At 34.3% G+C, this 25,833-nt stretch overlaps 1 protein-coding gene across 2 annotated transcripts in view; it reads left to right on the top strand.

The window, feature by feature from the left end:
* The window catches only part of LOC149793686 (alpha-mannosidase 2-like), an 84,602-nt gene that overhangs the window by 22,843 nt on the left and 35,926 nt on the right, over positions 1-25,833 (top strand). For both annotated transcript variants that reach the window (XR_016422871.1, XM_089967662.1), the window contains exons 8-15: positions 4,877-5,063; positions 7,147-7,324; positions 9,027-9,229; positions 13,582-13,764; positions 14,405-14,519; positions 15,362-15,429; positions 20,719-20,884; positions 23,470-23,603. Coding sequence is in view for 1 of the 2 variants with exons in the window: in XM_089967662.1 (XP_089823788.1) it covers positions 4,877-5,063; positions 7,147-7,324; positions 9,027-9,229; positions 13,582-13,764; positions 14,405-14,519; positions 15,362-15,429; positions 20,719-20,884; positions 23,470-23,603 (1,234 nt within the window). In the remaining variant the exon portion in view is untranslated. The remainder of the gene's footprint in view (positions 1-4,876; positions 5,064-7,146; positions 7,325-9,026; positions 9,230-13,581; positions 13,765-14,404; positions 14,520-15,361; positions 15,430-20,718; positions 20,885-23,469; positions 23,604-25,833) is intronic.

The following is a 25,833-nucleotide window of genomic DNA, read 5'->3' on the forward strand; positions in this document are numbered from 1 at the left end:
CAGTTTTGTGTCTCATACCTTTGATGATTTAAATTAACTCTGGTTAAAATTTGAATAATGGGACTCAAAGATTTTTAAAACTTTTGTTTTTCTTATTCCTGACTGAATTTCAAAGACATGTATGTACTCCAAGTTTTATATCTTATTTTGGAGGTTTTCACCTTCAATATTACATTAATAGCACAGCTTGTAAATTGTAGCTGTCATGTAAACACTTCCCATTTTTATCAGCAAGTTCTCTGATGTCAGCACAATGACTTTTACAGGGTATCAGCTACAGTTTAAGCTTAATCATCCCACTTTAGTTACTGTTTTTAGATTACAACTTGTAAAACAATCAGCATACACATAGCAAAGTCAACTATAAGGTTGTGACCATTTAAGTTTAGTGGAGTGTCTGTGGTTTTCTTTCGAACTGAGATATTTAATTTTCTTTTATATTAACATAATTTAGTTTTTTCTTCAAATAATATAGTCGATGTAATATGGTTTTATTTTGCCATCAATCCTAGCAAGACATTTTTCCAGCTATTGACAGATGGAAATTTAACTATAAAAGTCACAGGCCTTGCTTCAGAACATGATATATGTTGGCCCCAAATGTAATTGCAGTATACTGTGGTATGTATTGCAGTATGTTCAGAAATATTGGAATATACCACAGTACCAACTCGTTTGTGGTACCCAGCTGTACTGTCCAGTAGGTGAATATATTAATCACAAAATGCACGTTGAAAAAGTGGACCACAAAATTGCTAAATTTTGACTTGATTTTTCTCTGTCAGATACATTCCCTGATTCCATTAACACTGGGAAATCATCTCAGATTTGTCCTGAATCCAGTACTCCCATTAAGAAAACAAAAATATATTCTCATCTTTAAGGATATAGATCAAGAGAGTAACCTTTACATGTTATCTGACCACTTTTTTTGGCCTAAGGGTTTAGAGCATCTGCCTCGGATGAAAGGGGCCGTGGATTTAAACTCCATTTGAATTATTCCACAGACTTATAAAAATGGTATAGCAGCTGCTTCACTTGGTGCTCAGAATTAAGATGTTAAGTGTTAGGAATGGACAGTTTGGGGTCAGGGTAATGTGACTGGGTGGGACATGATGCCAAATGTCAAATGGTGCCAGAGTGCTAGATATATTGTAAACTGCCATATTGCAGACATCGTAGTTACATGACTAAAACTACTCCTTCTGAATGGAAAATCATATTGACATCGGGTTTCACCAGAAGATTTATATGATGGTTGCTTCTAAATGAAAATGGTGCTGCCCACACAGCCAGTTTGGCCACAGCAGTAGCCATCTTGAAATTCTTGAGTTATAGTTCAGGATATGGACTCCCTAGATTCTTTATTCCACAGTTTAGGGTGGTAAGTAAATTAAGACAAAGCAGATCTTGGCTCCACTCAACACTTTGACATGCTAGATATAGAGTTTTTAACTCATTTAAGCCTATTCAGCTTTTGGGTAGAGTGTCCACCTCAGATGCAGGAGGTTGTGGGTTCGAACACCAGCTGCGTCAAACCATAAACTTATAAAAACAGTACTAACAGCTGCCTTGGTAGGCACTCAACATTAAGAGGTTAGTATTAGGACTGGTCTGCCTGGTGTCAGGATAATGTGACTTGGTAGGACATCATGCTACATGTCTGTGGCACGATGCCCCAGTGCTAGACATCACTATAAACTGCCACACCACAAACTTCATAGCAATATGACTAAAAAATCATTAAAGCTACATTAAAAATCCAAATCATACACACTTAAATTCTACTTCCCCAGCTGAGAGATTCAAGTCAGTGATTATCAGTACATAAATACAGGTGAGGGAATTAATTCAGCACCGCAGACTACTCAGTGCAGCAGCACACTTCATCCAGCTTGGCCATCTCTGCTTTTACCCCTTGCAGATGGCCCTGGTGTCTCATTCGCATCCTATTTCAGTATTTTTAGCTCAACAGCAAAGGTTATTAACCAAGACTGGTTAGCACTAATACTTCTGGAAAGAACTCAGTTTTTGTCAGACTGGGAGTCCCGCTTGCTGACCACCTTCTCAACAGATACCTGTGAGTGGAGAATACAGGAAAAGGCTCTTCATATCAGTCCCATTGTAATAAATGTCATTGGCTGTGTTTTCCATGCATGGAGAAAATGAAATCACAGGAACTTTGCATGATGGTGTACTCTGTACCAGATCTTGATACAAGTCTAACACATGCATACAGGCTTAATGTACTGGTCGATTCATTGTCATTGTCATCCTTCATACTGAGTGGTCACTCCATAATCAGTCTTTCATTGATTTATATCCTGTGGGACAGACCAACAGTACAACATGGTGGAACTATACAAGTAAAAACCTTCATGTCACCATCCTCAGACCTATGAAACTGGGCTGTCAGTATCTGTCAGTATCCACTCAGAGAGAATGTGGGTGTATGCCTACACCTCATCCCCTTATGATAGGGTCCAGATTCACAGAGCAACTCTTCTCCACAGGACAGATCATGGGTCAACAATTTACTCAGCATTGCCAGGAAAATCATGGCAATCCCAAGTTACTCTAACAGCTGCAGCTGCTGTTATTTCATCTCCATCTCTTCAAGCTCTGCTTCACCCCTGGCTTTTGTCAAAAGAGAATGAATGTAATGCAGTTTGCTGATTAAGTCATGGGGAGGATCGCAGCAGCTAGAAGGTCCAGCACTTTAAAGGTGTGCAATGGGAAGTGTCATGGTGAAATGATGAGTCATTAAAACAACCTTGATTCTGCTCAGGTAGTCAAGACTGCCACTAATCCATCCATGACCAACAAACTCCACCTTCACTTCTGGCTCCTTTTAGGGATGTCCTGATTGAAAAAGATTTTGGAGCTTTTTATCCTGGAGAGGATCACAACAGATGAATGTTTTGTTGTGTCAGTGAAGTCACACCACTCTCAGCACCCTTTTCCCATCAGCAAACTTCTTTCTCTTTCTATTTGCAGATAAGAAGTACACCCAATAACAATCAAAGAATACTGTTCCATGGTCTCAGATGCATTCAGACATCATGGAAGAGATGATTCTGGCTGCAACAAGGAAATCTCAGACTTGTGGTCCAAATCTGACATATCCATGCACACATTCAAACATATCCATGCACACATTCTGACATCCATGCGTACTCAATAAAGCAGCTATCATGCATAATACTGCTAACTTCAATATGCAGAGTGAGTTAGGTGCATATGATATCTGTAGATCCAAACTGATTGCAGTTTTACTCTGATGGTTCAGTAATTCTTATGACACAACTTGGTTTCTTCCTAAAAAAACAGTTTGCTGTCACTAGTCAGCTAACAGTAACTATTTGTTCTCTCTCCTTGATTCATCTGTCAAGAGAAGCAAAAATGCAGGACTTTGTACATACCCGTAGATGTTACTTGAGATGCACAGACAATATCCACGACAACTTTGCAAGATTTCTCCTACCTCTGAAGACAGGAATGTGCGACATAACCCCACATGCATTGGCCAATTGGCTACAAGGTATTGTTAAATCAGTGTATTCTAAACTCTCACACAATCATGTACACACTGAAGATTTAAGTTAATGAAATATGATCAGCTTCTGTGAGCATTGCCTTGAATGTAGTTCAGGACATAGTGAAGACAGCTGACTGGCATGCCCAGTCTGCATTTTATATTTTCTATTTGCATGGTTTGGCCTTGCTAAGGAGAGGACTGAATCTAGTTGGGTTGGTGGTAGCTGCATATACAGTGACCACTTCCAAACCTTGAAAGCATAACCTTTGACCCAGACCTGGATTGCCACATTCAATAGAATCGTATGGTAAACTTTAGATGGTTTGACAATAATCAAGTATGGAATCTCACAGGGATCTCCCATGCACATGTATAAACAAATTGTTTCTTGTTGTGATACATTGAAATTAGGAGAAGTTCATCCTTTTAGCAGAGTAATTTTTATATACTGGGTGACACAGGTAGAGGTAGGATGCTCAGCTCTTCCTTCTCTTCTTACATCTTTTAGTAAAATATGATCAGGTAATGATGGAGAAAGCAAATATTTTAGTATATTATAATTCTCCAATAATACCTACCTGATCACATTACAAATAATTCCTTCCATGCTTCTCTGTAATGTGAACATCCTATGTTATCGCTCAAGTAAAAAAAAAACCTAGTTTAAACGTGATACAATGGTCAATACCTAGCAGATAGAAAGGGAAGATAACCTGTAAGAATTGCTTCCCTTTATCTCTATAATGGATAAAGACAGACTTTTTTCCATCTGTCCAGAGTACCCATTTTGCTCCTGTATGGTGACATTACTAGAGGTCAGATGCTCTTGTGTTCCTTCTTCCTATTTTCTTATCCTAATGTAAGGATGATGAAAAACTGTTGGAGAAAGGAAATTATTTATTAAGTAATGTTTTCCTGGGAATACTTACCTGATCACATTACTATCAGACCCTCCCATCTTTCTCCACAATGTGAGTATCCTGTTTTGGGGTTTTGCTCAACCTTAATCTTATATACATTTTGGGCATGGTTGGGTCATCTGGAAACAAGAAGAGATAACCTTTTTGATTTATTTCCCTTCCAATATATGATATACGGACAGAAAGCCAATTTCTTGCATCTTTTTCGGAAGAGCTTGACTTGGGGGTTAGCAGAACTTATCCTATGGTAAATTTAATTGGGTAAGTATTCTTGGAGAAATATAATCTTACTGAAATATTTCATTTTTTTTGTGGCCTTTATGGTAACTGATCTTGAAGATGCAAGCTGTTTAGACTATATATTTACCATGAAAAAAGTGGGAACTTCTGAAAAATTATTTTACTCCTTGTTACTCAGACAGTGAAGCAACAACAGATATTCTGTGTCATATGATGCCCTTCTACTCTTATGATATTCCACATACCTGCGGTCCTGATCCCAAGATCTGCTGTCAGTTTGACTTCCGTCGGCTCCCTGGCAGCAGGTACAACTGCCCATGGAATGTGCCACCAGTCCGTATATCTCCAGAGAATGTGGCAGAGAGGTAATACAAAGTGTTCACAGAGATAATAGTGATAACTGTTAATTTTATATTTATTTTAATAATTTTTGTGATCTGCTGCATGTTTTTGATAGCCTCTTCAATGTTGTGGAGAGTTATTATACTACATTCATGGCTAAATATTGGTATTTAGCTCAGGGGATTTTAACACCTTGACAATTTCTACAACATCATCATAAAAGTTAGTGCCCGTGATGCCTATTGTATGTTTAAGTGACTAGTTAAATTTTTAAATTTTTTTTTTTTCTTGAGTTGTGTTCATGATTGTACTGTTCCCTTACAAAAAGACGGTCAGAATGGCCAAAATTTCACATTTTACTGACTTTTTTAATTTGGTTCATAACCACATAGATCTTTTTTAATCCTTATACATACTATTATATCGGAAATCATGAAACTCATTTTAGTACTTCTACTTTGAGATCATAAAAAAGCATTTTCCTTTTATTGTTGTATATCCTTTATGTCTTCACTGTGGCCAATATTCATTGTCAGTGGTACTTTAGTTTGAATTTATTTTTTGCATGATAAGAAATGTTTGTAATGGCTACTTGATGCTACTAATAGTGACATCAAGGCAAGATTTATAATTGTTGATTACATTCTGGTTCCCATCAAAGGCTTAGTTTTGTTCTTCTTGCACTTATGTAAAAGTACAATGAAGATTTTCATGATTTTAAGAAATCGTACCTTTTTCCTAGGCAAGGGTCACATTCCGTTTGCAGTTTATTTGCTTTTACATGTTATGTTGTCCATATCGATTTGAGGTCATGGTGGTGATTTGTATATGTCCATCAAATGGCCTAATGTATTACGTTATGATGTTTTCCATCGAATCCATCTGTTACCAGTTTGTTTCAACTTGAAACTTGACTTCAACAATAACTTGAGTTCTCTAGCATCTACAGACAGCAGTCTTTTAGTCTTTTGGATATGGCTTGCATATGAGGTAAAGAAAAAAAGGATGTAGTTTAGGGTCAAAAGGTCAAGATCATAGTGACTGATGTAGAGTGGTTTAAATTGATTGGGTGCTTTATGGCACAGCAACACAAGTAGATTATTTGTGGCCAAGGCAGTAGTAGGACCAGCCCATAAGTTACACCTTGAGTAATTTGGATATAAATAAACCTAATATAAAAACCTAATACACAATTTGAGATCCAGGATAAGGGTCATCTTATTGGAAATTTCTATTAAACTGTAAACAAAAAAATTGTTTCTTGAAACCTCTAAGATCAGAATCAACACTTTATCTAAAACTCAAACCTAGTAAACATGTTTACCCTTCTTGATATTAGACATGTGTAGTCCCAACTCCTAACCTCATTTGTAAGTAAAGGTCAGTGACATAATACAAATTAAGTATATATAACATATAATCATGGACAAAAGCCAACACTCAATAAACATTAAATATACATAAAACCATTAACATTAGTCATTTGTCTTGCCTGCTCAGGTGTTACTTTTATCATGATTTTCACTTCGTTAACACAGGCAAGAATTTGCATTAGAGTCTGAGTTATTAAGTTGCAGGTACCCATGTGAAAAAACAGATTTTAGTCACTTTAATTAGAAATTGCTGATGTTCATCTTTTTGCAGGGATGGGTCTTTCTGATATCTCAAATGCAGTACTGTAACTGTGAATTAATTTCATTATCCTGCATAACTGTTGTTTCAGGATCTTAGAAACTGGATGACAATAAATGCAATACATCCAGTCATTTCAGAAGCCTGCACTGGACATGCCCTGTGATATTTGTAAGCTTTTCTGTGAGTCCTAACACCCCCACCCCAAGGCTGGGCAAAAATGTCTTAAGTGATTTGAATATTTGCAAATCTTTTATAATTCTAGTACTTCCATCTCCTTCTTAAATGATTTAGAAGTTATGTAGCATTACTCATGACTGAACACATTATTTGGAGTTAATTTACAGATAAGAAAGATCATATAATCTTTGCATATAAAAAAGGTATGAGTGATAAATACTTTAAACTGGCTTACAACTCTGTGCACACTTCTATTAGAACAATTTTTAATTGTAAATGAATTTGTTTGCGTAGGGCATTCATGCTGCTGGACCAGTACAGGAAGAAAGCTCAGTTGTACCGCAGTAATGTGCTGTTTGCACCACTTGGAGATGATTTTCGTTATGACACACTGGAAGAATGGGATGCACAGTTCAGTAATTACCAACAGTTGTTTGATTACATGAACTCTCATCCTGAACTAGGAGTTCATGTGAGTATTTAATACCCTATATTTAAAACTCTGCTGCTATAGAGGGCATGCTTATATAGGAATTTGTGTGTCCATCTGTCCTTCCATCAATACAAAGTCTTTTCAGTGCATCTGGTCTTGCATGGTTTTTTTAATTAATTGCCATGAAACTTGCTAAATATGATGGTGATCACCAGAAGAAGCTTTTATCGACAAAACACACTGCTGCCATAATTTTATTTAGTTATTGGCTTTCTTATCTTGCAGCTAAATGCAGTGCATGACAAACTTTTTGTGAATGCAACTAGCTTCACAGTTTTCATTGTGTTACCAAGACATCTGGTCCATACTGGGGTTTGGGGACACTGCTTGAAAGAGATGGCAGTACATGGCAAAATTGTTTGCTTTTTAACTTCAACATTGTAAAGAAATTTAACATACAGCTATGTCTTTCACATACTTGGGTTGACTGTTAATTTTTTATTACTGTTAGGACAACTTATGGAAAGGACTGCTCATTTATGCTCATGAAATGAACCCTGAGATGGTACAAATTACAATTACATTCACTTGGGCCTCTTGTTAGAATTTTAAAAAAAAACAATTTTTAGTGCAGGCCTATTCATTTTGTAAAGTACACTTATAAAATCATAAGTTACAAAAAAATTGAACAAATTATTGGCTAATTTCATTATAATTTCTAGTCATCACATGGAAACTTGGAATGTTGCTTCATTCAGAATTGCTCAAGAACCATTCAACATACTGTGGTGGAATTTGGTAAAAACATCATCTCTCAGACTTAGGTGTGCCTTTTATGGATTTTGACTCATCTGGAAAAGTTATATCCCCTGATTGCTCAATTCCTGACTATGGTTTAACTTTACTGAGAAATGTTGGATTTCAGCTCACTTTATATTGTATTATTACAATGTTGGCACCTTAAATAAATTGGAATCTCAGCATTTCACATCATCATTTAGAGGAGTTATGGCCCCTGAATACCCATTCTCTTCATTTGGGTTTCCCAAAGGCAGATCCTCTGTTTCAGGCCAAATTAGTTCAATGGTGGTAAGCTGGGTCCTTTGTGGTACATCCTTTGCTAATAGCTCAAGGCTAGTTTGCATGGATTTACTCCTGACAGATGCATGCCTATATATATCATGTTCATCAACTTCCCGGAGGAAATTTCTCTTCTACAGATATGGATTAATGTTAATAAACCTCTTCCTGTTAGTTTCTGTTATATTTATGTATGAAGCAGTAACAAATTGTTACTTAATAAATGCTAGTTTTTGTCATTTGAATGTTGTAAAAAAAATTGAAAATGATTTCTTGTTAAACCGTAAACCAGTATTAATTGTCCTAAGTGCATATGGCTAACGGTGCTTGTAAACATGCATCATGCTGCCACCTTGCCAGTCAGCAAAATCAAAGTTTTATCAATTTTATTGTTGAAAATTATGTTTGATCAAAAGTTTTAATTTGTAATCCTAAGTTTTCATATGCTGGATATTAGAAACATCTTCATCAGTTAAAACACCAATTTAATAGTGATTGATTTATTATTTACTTTCAAGAATAATTTTATCTGTGTTCAGTGCTAATTCCATATACTTATGCCTACTAATTCTGTATTAGAGTAACTGTACATGTAACTTGTTAAGGTAGTGTTTCATTACAATGGCATGCAGACTTGAGTTTCAATATTCTTGCTTTTCAGGCTCAGTTTGGCACATTATCAGACTATTTCACTGCTATATATAAGGAGTATAATGTGAAAGCGGGTCAGAAGCCTGGGGACTATCCTGTCCTGACCGGAGACTTCTTCACCTACTCTGACCGTGATGACCACTACTGGAGTGGCTACTTCACCTCCAGGCCATTCTACAAAAGCCTGGACAGGGTATTAGAGTACCACCTCAGGTATGTCACTAGAGGCAACCCTCTGAAAGAGATTTCATATCTGTATGCCACTGAGGCAAGAAAAGGGTATTGATTACAATTTTATTTTAGTTACTGATCAGATATTTATCTGCAAGATGAAAACCACTTGTAACTTATTCAAATTTTAAATTCAAGAATAATATTCTCAGTCTAACAGTTTTAGTAGAGAAATTGTCAATAATATTATTCTGTGACATTGTGCCATGCAGTGTTATGACTGTGTGACTTGAAAGTTTTAATTGAGTAGGGGCCTTGGGTGTCCAAGTGGTCAAAAGCACTTGCCTTTACAGATCACTTGCATATCACCTCTGTCTACATACAGTTGAATCTTGGCTCAGCCAGCATAGATGTGTGAAAATGCTTACCAGTAGCTTCCTGTGGGTCGGTAGTTCTTCTTGGACTATGCTTTGTTCCTCCACCAGATATACTGGCTGCTATGTATAGCCTATCTTGTGCTGAAAAGTGGTTTTAAACCCACAAAACTAATCAGATAGATTAATTTACACCAAATCCTGAAATTCATATAGACCTTGCTAGAAAAATTTTTCCAGAAAATGAATGTGGTAGCACATATTTATAAATTTAACATAAAACATTCAAAGAAGATCAAACAAATTATGAAAAAAATATTTAAAAATTGGTGTTCCTAATTATTAAATGTGTCAGATTTAATGCTGTGTTAGTATTATCCTTCCATGATTCACTAATCATTTATGAAAAAAATCATTTTTTTCTCTCAAAACATTATACTGTAGAATTTTAATAAAAGCTGTATTTTATTCAGCTATGCTGTTCCTAAAAATTACTTATTAATTGACAGCACGCAGAATTACTACCTTAAAAATACCCAACATGTAATAGATGGGCATTTCTGGTAAAGTCTTATGGTCAAGTTTTATTGATCAGGTCCCCAAATAACTCTTGAAAGTTAGTTGTGGTTGCTAGTACTTTTTTTTTTCAGGAGGAAAGCTTTCACATCTGTTTTGTTTTGTGCATTGTGGCTGTAGATTGTTTAAACATTTGGGAAATCATTATGACCAAGCAAACATAATTGGTGACATATCTTTTGATTGACAAAGAAACTGTAAGCTAGACCCAGTCACCTTTGAATTAAGCATAGTGGTCGATATTGTTATTAATTCTCCAAGAAAGAAACAACCTGTAAACTAGGTCTAGTCACCTTTTAATGTTACTTTGTGTGTTTATTTGACATGTCAGAGGATGAACAAATTTAAGACAGTTTGATGTAATGATATTTGAGATATCATTAGAAAACACATTGATTCAGGGCCTCTGAAATATATACCACTAATGTACTATATTTGTGACCATGTAACGAGCATGCAGCTGCAAACAGTATCGATTCGTCCACTTTGGATGCGGGAGGTTGTGGGTTTGATCCCCAGCCAAGTCATACCAAAGACTTACAAAAATGGTACTGACAGCTGCCTCGCTTGGCACTCGGCATTAAGAAGTTAGTGTTAGGACTGGTCGGCCTGGTGTCAGGATAATGTGACTGGGTGGGATATGATGCTACATGTCTGCGGCATGATGCCCCAGTGCTAGACATCACTATAAACTGTCACACTGCGGACATCGTAGCAATATGACTGAAAAATTGTTAAAGCTACGTTAAAAATCCAAATCACACACGACACACACTCGCAAACAGTATCAGCTCTTGCACACGGCAAAAACAGATCAGTGCCTATTTCAAGATGTACTGGATAGACCCTGATCCATCCATGGCAGACTGTTAGGTCTTACAAGTCTGTGCTCTTAACAGGGTCTGTAGGGGACCTTGAAAAGCCTTGGAAAATGATTTATTCCTTTGTGCCCTTGAAAACACCTTGAAAATTCAAAATATTGTCTGGGTACCTTGAAAAGCCTTGATTTTCTTGAAACCAAAAGAATTTAATAAATAGTTTTCATTTTACAGAATTAAATAAAAATAGAAGGGAAAAATAATCAATCTCTCGCTAAGTTTGTGCTGGAACGGAATTTTTCCACAACTAGCCCCTATTCAGTTGTCCATTTTGGACTTCCTGTTGTACAAAGCCCGGATGTAGCAGTGATTTAAATTTGAATCATTCGCTTAGACATGGCTGGCTGCCAATTCCAACTTCGGTGGCTAGATGAAGAAAAATATAAAGTTTGGATTATGAGATCTTTCTAAGAGAACTTTGCAAAATGCAGATTATGCCAGAAGGATATTGATTTGCGTGCAGTGGGAGAGAGTGCTCCACAGTCACATCACAGGTGCTTGACGTGAGCTTGATGTTGAGAAAAAAAAACAATAATCTGAAGGAAACAAATGATACATAGTGACAAAAATACCTTAGATTACCCCCATGACCTGTTTTGACACAGGACCCTCTCTATCATACTATACAAGATAGTTATATAATTATATGGGGATGAGTGAAGAAGAATGGAAGGTACTGAAAAATACATTGAGACAATTACAGCTGCTGCTGCTGACTATGCATTGAAAGCAAAAATCCATAGGAAAATTTCCTTTATCATGACATCAAAATAATTTGAGGAAAAATGAAATGGACAAAATCACTGTACTTGGAGCTCTTGAAAAACAGCTTGATGACAAGCTACAAGAACTGAAAAATTCACTCAAAAATATTTTGGACTTTGTAAATAGTGTAGTGTAGACGGATTTAAATGAAAATTTGTTCAATGACTACATTATTCTAATGCCCAGATGTAGGATGTTTAACATTAATGGGAAAGATATCAGTGATCATACTATTGACCTCCTGTTATTTTTAGGTTTTTTTTATACATTTGCAAGAAATGTTCGTCATATGTAGTAAAAGTAAGTATTAACTTGTGTTTACATACAGTTTCATTTATGTATCCTTTAAAATTAATGTAATAATGCACCTGGAAAAAACCTTGAAAATTTTGAATGAAATATGCTACTAACCCTGTCTTAAAATAAGTAACAGAAAAGAGTGAAAAGCAATAAGCTTTGTAAAATTCAACAAATAATTTATTTCCCTAGAATAAAAAAGTGAAAATGAAAAAGAACTTACATTATTGTGAATTAAATCCCAAAATAATCCTAGAATTACAGACACAAGTCCTAATAATTTAAAGTCCAGAAAAAATTCAGTAGAAGTCCCAATTTAATCCAAAACTAAAGGTAATGATGTGTCTGTGGTAGCTCTTAGAGTGTTGATGTGCCAACAGTCTTTTGTTGAATCACAATAATATAATTCCAGGTTCGAATTCATTATAAATTCCAATGAGTGGCTCTATCCAAGAATTTTATCAGAACACTTTTGTATTTCCAGAGAAAATAATAACTTGAATTCAGTAATTTGAAGAAATAAATTTCAGCCCAACTGGACATGACATATAATACAACTTGAAAGAACTAGATCTTAAAGCATGACTGAAAAATCCTCTCTGTTACAAAACTATATAGTCCTCTACTTGACCTCACGTCACAATTAACATTTTCTATCAAATAAAAAATATATTACCTAACTGAAAATAACCTACTAAAATGATCCTGACGTTTACAAAATAAAAATATGAATTACTATTAGAAACCAGAACATGGACTATGTCAAATACACTAAGGAAATTCAAATACCTAGACCTGAACCCAAATAAACATATTTACTTCTGTTAATAATAATTCTGATTTAAAACCCATACACATAGTGAATAATTAGCTATGTATTAACTGTTTACATAAAAAAAGGTAAATTCAGGTCAAGCAGAAATGAACTCCGTTTTGACAAGGTCAAGTCCAACATACAATATTACATTTCAGTTGCATGTAATGAAATGAAATTTTTTTTAAAACAAACAAACAAACAATGCAAATTAAATATACATAACACAGAGTCTATTCTGTTTGCAATAGGGTGTTATACAGATGTCATTGTGGTAAATATAGGTGTCAATTTATCAGCCTATACAGACATATACATATGGTGAATTCATCATCTTTGGCAGGATACCCATTTTCAAGGATTTCATGAAGGCTATAAAAAGAATACAGAAACTAAAGAAAAGAGCAACTATTCTTTGGTCCCCCATCCATGAATTTAAGTACTGACAAAACGTCTTCTTTCCAGAAACCCTGAAAATTGATAATAACAAGTGAATGAATTCACAATATGAAACTAGACCTATATGAAGATAAGTTTTGATTAGACAACGAACAATGTGGAGAAATTTTAATGGCTTGAATGCCTCACTTACCAAACCTGAAAATGGGCATGGCATGCTTTTATGTCTTGTTTGACATCGTGGTATACAATATTATTAGACTTGGTTCCTACTTGTTCCTTCTTTCAAAGAGCTGCAGAGATGATATTCTCCGTTGCTGTGGTAACTGCCCGCCGGGAGAAGCTAGAGAGTTTTCCAATAAAGAATTTTTTTGAGGTGCTGATTAATGCAAGACGTAATCTGGGACTGTTCCAGCATCATGATGGGATCACTGGTACTGCTAAAGATTTTGTTGTTGTCGATTATGGAAACAGGTGTGTAAAAAAGTGTTTTTGATATTTGCTAGAAATAGACTTTCTATATCATCTTTATATAAAGTGAAACATTTATGTGGAAAAAGATTGTGCCTTAAAAACTGTGGAATTTGTCGTAAAAAGAATAGTGTTTTCACATTTCAGTAGAATTCATCATAAAAAGAATAGTGTTTTCACATTTCAGTATGATAATTAACTCATTCATATGGTTTACTACATAAACCATGTAGAAATCTTTTTATACCAAGATAGAGATGTATTGAAGAATCATTATTTAATGGAAGACAAGGTAATCATGCATCTTTGTGTTCTTTAGGTCAACAGTTATAATTACTAACTAGAGTGAAATTGCAATTTAAGTTGCAACAGTTTATTGTACAAATAAGCTGCAAGATTGTATATCTTGTTCTACATGTTTCAGCACTATGGTAGATGTTGCAGGCCTTTAAGAACTTTTCAAGAGTACTTGGAAAATGAAAATAAAATTACTGATCAGAAGTTCAACCTCAGATAAAGTACTAAACAGTTTAAGATAATTAAAATACATAACTCATTTAAAAACAAGTATGATTGATGAAAAGAACAAATTGGAGAAGAGAATGCTGATGAAAAACGGTATCGAAGATCATTTCTTCTTCAGACTGTTTGAAAGCTTGAATGATCTGAAACAGGTCATCAAGGAATCAGCCACATTTTTGTCCATGAGAAAGAGAGGGCATTACACATTTTCAAAGGAGAATCCAGTTTTCGATGTGGTAGGTATTTCGGCTCTATCCTAGCTAAATATTTTATCTGTAGATATGCATAATGCATCCACAATATCCACGCAAAGTGTGTATGTTTGTCTTTGGTTTAACGTCTCTTGCACCATATTTTTAAAGCAGTTTCTGGATCATACTATTTTTTGAAGTGGTGAATGGGATTTTACCACCCTTCTAACTTTCAAATTTCCCTCAGCAGTTGCCGCAGGAAATACACAAATTGGAATGATGATGAAATCCTGTACACTCTGTCAGAAAAACAGTGTAATGAATGTATTACTCCTTAGAGTATTTTTTTCCTTCCCCATCATAGCAGTAAAAAATAACAAATGTCATTTAAATTGAACAGTAAAATTGAAGAGATACATAATTGTCAAAATTTGAATGCTCTGATTGTCAGTCTATCTTTGTTGCAAAAATGTTTGGTAGTGATTTGCTCTTGCATCTGTTAAACTTCAGATAATTTCTTCTTAACTGAACAGAGTTTTCATAATTTGTTACATGAGGTTTTTGGTACTTTGTTTCATGGGATACATTTCTCACACTATCCATTTCTTCAGATTCAGAGCACAGCTGATCAGTTTCAAATGCACCTGTATACAAACTGAAATCTTAAAAGCAGTTTCCTCCGATTGAAAAAGGATGAAACTCATAGCAGAAACCTCATTTGCAATAGAAATTGAGATAGTGAGTGTTTTTGTACAGATTTTCACAGCATATAAATGAGAGGTTTTCCCAAGTCAGTGGTGCACTTTTAAGGGCAGAGGCACTTATAAAACAAAATATGGAATATATAAATCGATGCAATCTTTACAAGACATCTCTTCTGATTTCAGGACGAAACACGACCTAGCCAAGACTCGTTGCCAGAAAAAACAGTTTTATCCGTGACAGATTCAAGTCGGTTGGTAACCCTAGTATTATAGAAAAATATTCTTGTATTCCATTCATCTAAGGGATATTGTTAAAGATTGGCCCACCCACTTCACAGTGTAATAAATGTTGTTAGAAAGAAGTCCACTTTATACCTGGCCAGTTGATTTTTTGCAAAAATCAACATAAAGTATTTATCAGTAATAAAGGGACCGCTCCAGTGGCCTAGTGGTTAGAGTGTCTGCCTTGGAAGTGGAGTTCGTGGGTTTGAACCTCAGCCAAGTCATACCAAATACTTACAAAAATGGTACTATTTGCTAGGTGCTCAGCATTAAGAGGTTAGTGTTAGGACTGGTTGGTCTGGTGTCAGAATAACGTGACTGGGTGGGACAGCAAGCTACATGTCTGTGGCATGATGCCCCAGTGCTAGACATCACTTTAAACTGTCACACACTGCAGACATCGTTTTGATATGACTGAACAATTGTTGAAGCTACGTTAAAAATCCTAATCACGCACACACACACAGTAATAACGGACCAGTCAAACAGAGAATTTACATAAATTAGATACCACTCCCTTCACAGTATGTTTTTTAGTATGTACATCTAATGTGTTTCTGGGACTCATTGAGACATCTTATATTTTTTAGTAGTTAATTGATAGTAGGCTCTAAGTTCTGGATTTATCAGAAGTCAGTAATAAGTTACTTGGTTACTTAATGCAGTGTAAATTTGAAAAATCAAACTTGCCTATTGTAATTGTAAAGCACTTAGCTTGCCTATCATAATCTTAAAGGACTAAAATATAATTTGCCTAGTGTAATTGTAAATGGCTAAACATATGAAGGAGCACAAGAATAATTAATGTCTCAATATATGCATTTCAGTTTAACATAATTATTATCAACATGAAATTGTGTGTAAAGGTATTAATTTACACAGAAATAGGTTTATCAGTTTAACATAATTATTATCAACATGAAATTGTGTGTAAAGGTATTAATTTACACAGAAATAGGTTTATCAGGGCTATTTTTGCCTTTCCATCAAGGGTACTGCTTCTTTACATACCTGTACATTATCATCTGAAGGTAAAACTTGATTAAAAATTATCCCCTAAAATAAATCATTGCACTTTCCATATGGTTGATTGAGCTTTTGGTATGGCCTTACATTCCTCAGTGCATCAAGTATCATGTATCATCCTTCATACTTTATCTGTCAGGCTGTGCTTGTTACCACTCTGGAGGCCATATTTTTTATCTGATTTGGATCAGACTTGGAAAATAGCCTTATATCATAAAGATTTCTAACATGTTTGATGAGCCAGATCCATGCTTACTAAAGAGGTGATTTTGCAGTTGCTATGTTGAGGTCATTGGCACTAAGGAGGCCATATTTCTGAACTGACTTTGATCCATCTTGAAATGTAGGCATATGTAATCAAAATTTTGAACAAATTTAACAATGAGCCAGATCCGTACATATTGAGCTTATTGCTCCTCTGGAAGCGATATTTCTGGTCCAATTTTGAAATTTAAACTCGGATCATCAAAACTTTGGGTCATTAACAAGTTTGATAGATATTTTTACGATGAATGGCTGCTGAGTGGACTAAAATGCTTTACAGACCATTGACATTTTGTGTCCATCCACATCGGTTTGAGTCATGGGCTGTTCCAACTTGTATGTAAGAAACCTTGCTTGTAGTCTCCCTTGGATCCATGGTTCTGCCTTAGGTTTTCCTGGATTCTTCCTTGGCCAAATGTTCTGGCCGCCATGTATAGCCTATCTTGCGCTAAAAAATGGCTTTTAAACCCCTAACAATAACAACATATTAATGACATGTTTGCATCTAATTGGCACAGCTGGTTACTCACTTGGGCCATATTTCCAGTTGGGTTTTAATAAAAGCTGAAAATGGGTCTATATCATTATGATCTCAGATGAGTTTCCCACTGATCAAGATTCACACATATTAATGAGGTGATCTCGCATCAGATTGGTTGAGCCTGTATGTTTGGTTTGATTTTGATGTAACTTGGTAAATGGGCTTATTATCATTAAGACTTTGGATGTTTACAGTTGATGTGTGAGATCCACACATGTTCATGAGGTGATTTTGGATCTCATCGCCTGAGCTAGTCAACAGTCTGTTGACTCTTTTTCTGACGAGATTTTGGACAGATTCGTTAAATAGTCTTACCATATTTATCTGATGGTAAGCACATCTCTCATTTTTCAATATGTTCACAGATATCTTCTAAATATATGCCTGATAACAAAACCCACCCTTTACTTTTAAAAATGGAGATATTACTGTATCTAGTGTTGAGTAAATATTTTCTTTGTCCACTTGTCCCAAACATGTGATTGGGTAAAAGTACTTTTTCTGCAGATTTGTTTCACTTTTTCTTGTCTTTAAGGAACATAAAGTACAGATAGTTGTTTTTGCTTGATGAGTAACTATACTTACATTTAATTTCAAATGCTTTAATTTTACAGAAGAAACTAAATGAATTTACAAAAATATTCTATTCCTTTTTTTTACAGCTTTAATAACTGAAGATGAAGTTTGAAAATTAGTTAAGAGTTATTATCTGTATGTCAGACACATCTCATGCAATTTGACAACAACTACATCTAACCTTGTCTTAGCAATGTATGAACTGATTGACCGTTACTAGTAATGGAGGTGTTGTATTTTGTATTGCCACACAAGTTGTACAATTAATGTATCCATTTTATCCATACAGAAATAATTCTTTATTAAATCTCATAATTACCCAAGGCCTTCTAATTTGCTGTTATAATAATATATCCTTTGATGTTAAGCTCTTTTAAGAACAAACTTAAAGACCTAATAATGTTTCCTACCTTAAATATTCTCAGCTTGTTTTTTCTATGTTTTCTAATTTCATGGTGTTTGTTTTTTGTAATCATATCATTATATATGTTTTGTATCTTATAAGTGTTGTCTTATGTTGTAAAGCGCTTAGAGCTTCTAAAGATTAGACGCTATACAAAGTCCTCATTATTATTATTATTATTAAATATCCTTTAATGTTAAGCTGTTATAATAATATATCCCTTAATGTTAAGCTGTGATAATAATATATCCCTTAATGTTAAGCTGTTATTAAAATATATCCCTTAATATTGAGCTGTTAAAATAATATATCCCTTAATGTTAAGCTGTTATAATAATATATCCCTTAATGTCAAGCTGTTATTATAATAATATCCCTTAATGTTAAGCTGTTTTGATAACATATCCCTAAATATTAAGCTGTTATGATAACATATCCCTTAATGTTAAGCTGTTATAATAATATATCCTTTAATGTTAAGCTGTTATAATAATATATCCTTTAATGTTAAGCTGTTATTATAATATATCCTTTAATGTTAAGCTGTTATGATAACATATCCCTTAATGTTAAGCTGTTATTATAATATATCCTTTGATGTTAAGCTGTTATAAAAATATATCCTTTAATGTTAAGCTAGTTTCAGCACAGTAATCAAAGGACTACTTGATTGGTATATTTAGCATATTTTTAGGTTTTACATCTCAGTGCAGTTTTCTTGTGCATTTTTTATCAGGTACAGCAGTCTTATGTCACATATATCAGTTTGGGATTTATTCTTCGTTAGAATAAATTATGTACTTTAACTTGGTTATATAAGGTTATAACAAATAAAATGTTTTTACTTTCTTGTATATAGTTGTAATGAATAAAATTTGTGCTTTAACATGGTTATAAAAGGTTATATTGAATACAAAAATTGTTTTAACTTGGTTATATAAGGTTATACTGAATAAGTGTGCTTTAACTTGAATATATAAGGTTGGAAACCATTATCTGAAATGTACTAGTGACACTGTAAAACCATTGAATACAGCTAGTGTATTATGCAATAATTGTGAATTCAAGGAATCAGCATGTATTATTCTTTTAGCCAGTGACTGTCTGGTTTCCGCAACTGAAATTGTCACTGTAGTTAAACGTTTGCAGAAACAAGTCAGATTCTTTACAGTTCACCAGGTACTTTAGTCACAGCCCTATTTAAGCTGTATCGAAAATAAGGAAACCAGAAGTAAAAAACTTACCCTGCAATTATGTGGTTTCTATCCGTTATGACGTAGTATAGCAACCATGGTAAACCTGAAATATACATTGCAGAGTGTCATTAATTTGCAATGCTGTGGATAGGAACTTTGTAGCATAGGTTGCCAAGTGTTCTTTTGAGTAGCAGTAAATATCTTGGGGCTGCTTATTTTTCCATTGAATGCACTGGCATTTACTAATATTATTCAGTTCTGATAGCAACTCATTTTAATCTGAGGCAGATTATTCTTCATACTGGCAGTAAATCAGTTAGAAATTTGCAGTTCTCTGACTTTTCACATTCACAAAAACTGACATGCTCTAGAACAATCCCTTACAGAATTTCACTAGCCAGATAAAGAATTAAACTTGCCCAAGACATCAGGTCATAGGATTCACTTATCCCTGGTACGATCGTGGTGTTGGATGAATTTGACTAAGAGCATGATCTAAAATATATATATGAGGTATTCTTTATCTGATTGGCCATGCTTGTTTTCACTTTGGAGACAAAAGTTTGATTTAGTTTTGCTTAGACTTGGTAAATAAACTTAAATCATTATAGTTTTAGAAAGGTTACAAATTAAGTGAGATCTGCTGTTTTAATAATTTGTATTTTTATCTGATTGTCTGAGTTGTTGTTGTGGGGTTTAACGCCATTTTTCAGCACATGATAGGCTATGCATGGCGGCCAGTATTAATGGTGGAGGAAGAACCCAGGAAATCCCCAGAAATAACCACCGACCCACAAGAAGCTACTGGCAAGTTTTCTCACATACCCATGTTTGCCATATCCAAGACTCAAACCCACGCAGACAGGGGCCTCAATTGTCTGAGTTTGTTACTGCATTAGGGATTATACTTCGTATAGGATTTTGATAAAACTTGGCAAATAATTGTATATCATCAAGATCTTTGACAAATTCTAATATGAGCAAGATCTACATAATTTAATCAATCCTTCATCTTTGGGAAGAATAATCAGACATTCGTAAAATGGATAATGTTTGATGATAGTTGACTCAGGGTTGTGTTCTTACAATGCTGCATAAGCCAGCTCTGTGAAGCTGTTCACTGTTAAGTTTTGTTGGCAATGTGAACATTATCAGGCCCACATGGCCTTCTTCAATTTTTCTTGTCTTTGTTTGTTCAAATGTTTAAATCGGACTGTAACCTTAGTTGTAAACTGTTTTTGTTTTATTTCAGTCCAGTAATGTTCTATAACTCCTTAGGACAGAGGAGACAACATGTAGTGAGAATATACACTGACACAGCCCATGTTGAAGTTCGAGATCCAGAAAACAACATAATACCATCCCAGGTGGACCCCTTTTGGAAGAACCATGTCACTATTTCAGATTCGATATTCAAGGTGAAACCTTGTATTCTTGCCTTGGTTGAAACTTAGTTATTGCTTTTTCCTGTACCCTCCTAAATTTATTAAATTGCCCCTCAATGAGCAAGCATGTTAAAATTATGCACAGTTGATGTGTCATGTGTATAACAAAACCAGTCAGATTCATAGTACTCATTACTGTTATATAACAAAACCTGTCACATTCATAGTACTCATTACTATTATGTAAACACTTGACTTTTATATCAACTACCATAATCAAGTGCTTACAAAGTGACTTTTGCAATCAAGCAGAGAGACACTGTCATTGATTATCTAGAACATTTTACTATAGGTCTTTGCAAGATTGTATATTGATAGATAAGCAGCTTTCGGTAATGTGTCTGCTGTTGCATGCAATTTGAATTCATAGGACTTATTGCCAAAACACACAATCACAGCTACTGTACATTTTGTCTTTATTCATTAAAGGTTATATATCACAGCTTATTTGAAATATGCTATAAGGGTTTTTTTCATAGATACTATTGTCAGAGACACCCCCTCCCCAACTTGAATTGAAAATCTTCACATATAAAAGTGCCCTTTGGTGTGAAAATCCTGGAGAAATCACTGTTGTTACAAACTTTCACATTTTTTTCAAACATGATGCACATACAAGGAGCCTATCTTCAGTCAAATATGTTTGGATGCATATGAATTTACAACATGTGCCAAAAGTTGTCATGGTACTTACATATTTTATGCCATGAGTCTAAAAATGGTCAGTACAGATGTCTGCTAAACACATGACTTGTAAATTTCTAAAATGTTTTGCATAAAAACCAACATTTTGAAAGAAAACACAACTATGACTCTTTAATTTTCACCATACAAAATTTTAAACATTTCTTTGTAAAGTAAAAGCAGTTACTTAGATGTATGAAATTTTATGGGCTTTAACTCCATTTATGATGAGTCATCAATACGTGAATAAAGCAGGTAAAGGGCTTTTAACAAAACAGCAGCTGCAGTTAGACTTCTTATGATCAGCCCAGAAGACATCACAGTACTCGCTTGATGGATTCAGGAGATATCCGTGTGTGCAGCAGTGAGGAATAAATAAAAATAATTCAAAAAGTATAAAGTTTAGCATATTTAATATCATAATTTCAAATTAGAATGCTTAAGCAGCAATTGCCTGCATTAGAGAATTGAAAAATTACTGGTTTTTTAACAGAAATAAGCTAAGATTGAAGTTGCAAATTTCATACAGTATCCATTGTGATAATGTCAGCTGTTTACCACTCCAGTGAATTAAATATTAAAAAAATTTATATTGAAAAATCCAGGAATTAATTGACTGACAACATAAATAGCTTCACTCATGTTTTATCCTGAGTTGCATGAAAGAATTTCATGTGCTTGTGTGTGCAGAGATAGGCAATATTTGTGTCATGTCAGTAGCCTAACTTGTATGCTGACACCTGTTTTGGTCAAAGCTAGAGCAATGTTGTAAAGGGTTACAGTAATGCCAAGTTTGGGATTTGATAACAAATTATCACATCTCAGTTTATGGTTAGTGATATTTATATTCATTGAAAAGAGGTATACAAATCATTCATGTCTTTGATAATGCATACAAATTGTAGGAATTTAGTTTCATAGCTCACAAACAGATGTATATGCTGATTTTCTTTAGTGTGCATATTTACTCTATTGCAAACCTTGGCTAGTATTTTTCTATGTCAGATGGGAATGGTGGGAAATAGTGTAAGAATAATATTTTGAATTTTTGTATTTCTTAATATTGCTTGATGAGGTAGTTTTTGAGCAACATTGCAAAGTCTTGAATTTATATACTGGTAAGAAATGCAACAGCTCATGAAAGCTGTCTGGTTAAATATGTCTGTGTAGACAAATATTTGTTGCTTAAAATATTTTCTTTTTCTGTGCAGTTAAAGGATCTAAAGACATAGTGGTCCCATTTGTTGGCCATCAGTAGGCATTATGATGGGTTATATCTCTCATTTGAATCTGTAATTGTTCTCAGTCTGGCACATAGGGTCATCAGGGGGTACAAAGATTAAAAGATTAAAGGTTAAGATTGAAATGTGGGGTTAAAGAAATAGCAAAATAGGGATTAGAAATTTTGGATCACCTTCCTTCAGTATTATCTTTGAGTCACCTTACAGTCTTGCACTAATTAATTACATGTAAAATTAGTAACTGAAATCAATCAGAGTACAACATATTTGTATCAGAATATTGATGTATTCTATCAGTTTCTTTTTCTGTCACATATTTTCAGTTATCACACTTCTGATATTAATCCGACAGTTCTACTAATCTGTATGCAACTACAAACAGCATAGTGCATACAACACTGGCAAATGAAGACCTATGTTGTTTGTTCAACTGATTACTTCTAATAAACTGTGTTGATCTAGATCTGCTGATGAACTATGTGATGGCAGATCTGGGTCTATGTAGTTACAGTTGGACTAGACTTTTAAGCAAGTACATATGGTATTCAGTATTGTTGTTTTAAAAGCATTTTCATTTGTCTATGTATTCTTTATGTTCCAGCTTATAAATCAGAGCCTTCATTTTATCTGTAGATCTCATTCGTCGTGGAAGTCCCAGCTTTGGGTTTCAGTATATACACTGTCAAGAAAGATCCTTCGAATAATGTGAGGAACATTCCAGCTTCAGTCACTGTATTCAATGCTGCTGAATCTCAAGCCTACACATCGTGAGTTGTACTATATTTGGGTTTTGTCATTTTTGTTGGTCAGAGGATATAATAAATCTTACAGTGTTCCGTCACTATTACACCATTCATGAGAGCTGTAAAATACATTGCTTATGGATAAGATATCCTTATTTTAAGGTATTTTATATACAGTTCTACTGTTACTGAAATCGAACCTGTTACCATACCTGCCTTGTACAAGGACTTTCTTATGTGGAGGTTCTTTAGAGTGAGGTAGCACTGAACCATACACCTGTTCCATAATTAATATAACACAGTACACAACTAAATTGAATATACCTGTTACCACAGTCAACGTAATATTGCTAAACCTAATAGATGTGTTGGCTTAAGTTTTATTGAGTTTGTGTACCTTTTACCAGACACACAAGTCACTGGGTGCATTTAGTTAATATAAATGTAGTATAATGTGCACAGATCATACCTAGGAAAATGCCAGTATCACATTTACTATAAAGCATAAAAATGTGCATTTTCAATGTATGCATTGCATATAACTTACAGCTGTAATAATGTCTGTTCAATTTTCTATGACTATAGAATAATGACTATACTTTAAATATTTCTGTGTATGTGTATGTATGTATATGTGTGTATGTATATATATATATATATATATATATATATATATATATATATATATATCCACATACACTGCAGTTGCACTGTTAGTTTTCCTTCACCAATATTGGCACAAAAATGCATACCGAATTTGACCAATTGCGAATATTAAGTACTTCAGTGCTTGCCATTTGAAAAGCAGCTTTTGTCACCAGGACACTCTAGCCAAAATAATACTAATTCTGGACACATGGGATACTGCCCATGTTTTCATGACTCAGGATATGTCTGCCCATTCTGCGCATGTCTTGATTGACCTGGAAATTGGAAACATTACTTTTGGACTCTTTCAATCTGTTTGTCAACCAAGGAACTTGGCCATGTTTATAGTTGTTTTTAGAAAATTCCGTGCAACATTTTGACTATATGGCAAGAGATATTAAGCAAACTAAAACATGGGTTTTTTTTAAACTTAGTAGAAGTTCAACATTTTTTTAATTTAATTTAAGTTGAAGAGAAACAACAATGAATTAGATGTCATGTGTTTACAACAGCTAATCTCTGGGAAAATAAAATCTACTGAAACATGTCCAGGAATTTTTTGACAGTCTTGTTTCAGCTGCCAAGTTGGATAGAAGACAACAAAGTAGGTGTGGGACAACTTGCAAAATTAATATGGATTAAGATGCAATACTGTTTTAAGTTTCTATCTTTTAAATAATGGATTTATTTGTATGATTCTAAAAAGATAAATAGGTTTTGATGAACAGGAGCTATATAGTTTCTATGACACAAGTTCAAGAAGGTCATTGGGATCCTTTTGTTTTACACTTTATGAATAGTACTTACCTAACTTAAAGGACAATTATTCTTAATGAATAGTACTTACCTAACTTAAAGGACAATTATTCTTGATGAATAGTACTTACCTAACTTAAAGGACAATCATTCTTTATGAATAGTACTTACCTAACTTAGAGGACAATCAATCTTTCATGATACAAGTTAGATATTTGACCCAAAACATCACGTGATCCAATGTTTAACAAATTATCATTGTACAGAATAGTACAATGCGCAGAATAGGTTGACACAATGGTATATATATATATATATATATATATATATATATATGCATTTCATCAATCTAACCTGCAATTATGAGACTATTGTGCATACCATATGTACTTGCATGTCAGTCAGTTCTAGCTGCATGAAGCATAGACCCAGATTTTCCATCACAGAGTGCAAATTAAGGCAAATCTGGATTTTTGCAGCTTATTTAGACTAATCATTCGAAGTAACATAGACTCTGACATGTCAGTATGCAGCATCAGATCAGTTTATGGTTTTTGAAATTGATTCCAACTTGAACACAAGCATATATCATAAAACCCTGCTATAACATGCCATAACATGCTTCAAGATAACACAAATTTGGATATAGTACAATTGTGGCATCGGTTCAAAGATTCTACAGCAATTTCACTGATTTCATGAAGTATTACAAAGCTTTCATACCAAAATAAACAAGCTTGATTTAATAATTTTGCGAGATATGTTGTTATCTTGAAGAAAAACAGTATCATTACTTATCTTTCAAAGATGTTAGCTCCTTAAATGTTAAACTGATTATTATTGAACTACT

Source organism: Sinohyriopsis cumingii, chromosome 8 (assembly GCF_028554795.1).
Source record: "Sinohyriopsis cumingii isolate HCF-2022 chromosome 8, ASM2855479v2, whole genome shotgun sequence".
Classification (NCBI taxonomy): Eukaryota; Metazoa; Mollusca; class Bivalvia; order Unionida; family Unionidae; genus Sinohyriopsis; species Sinohyriopsis cumingii.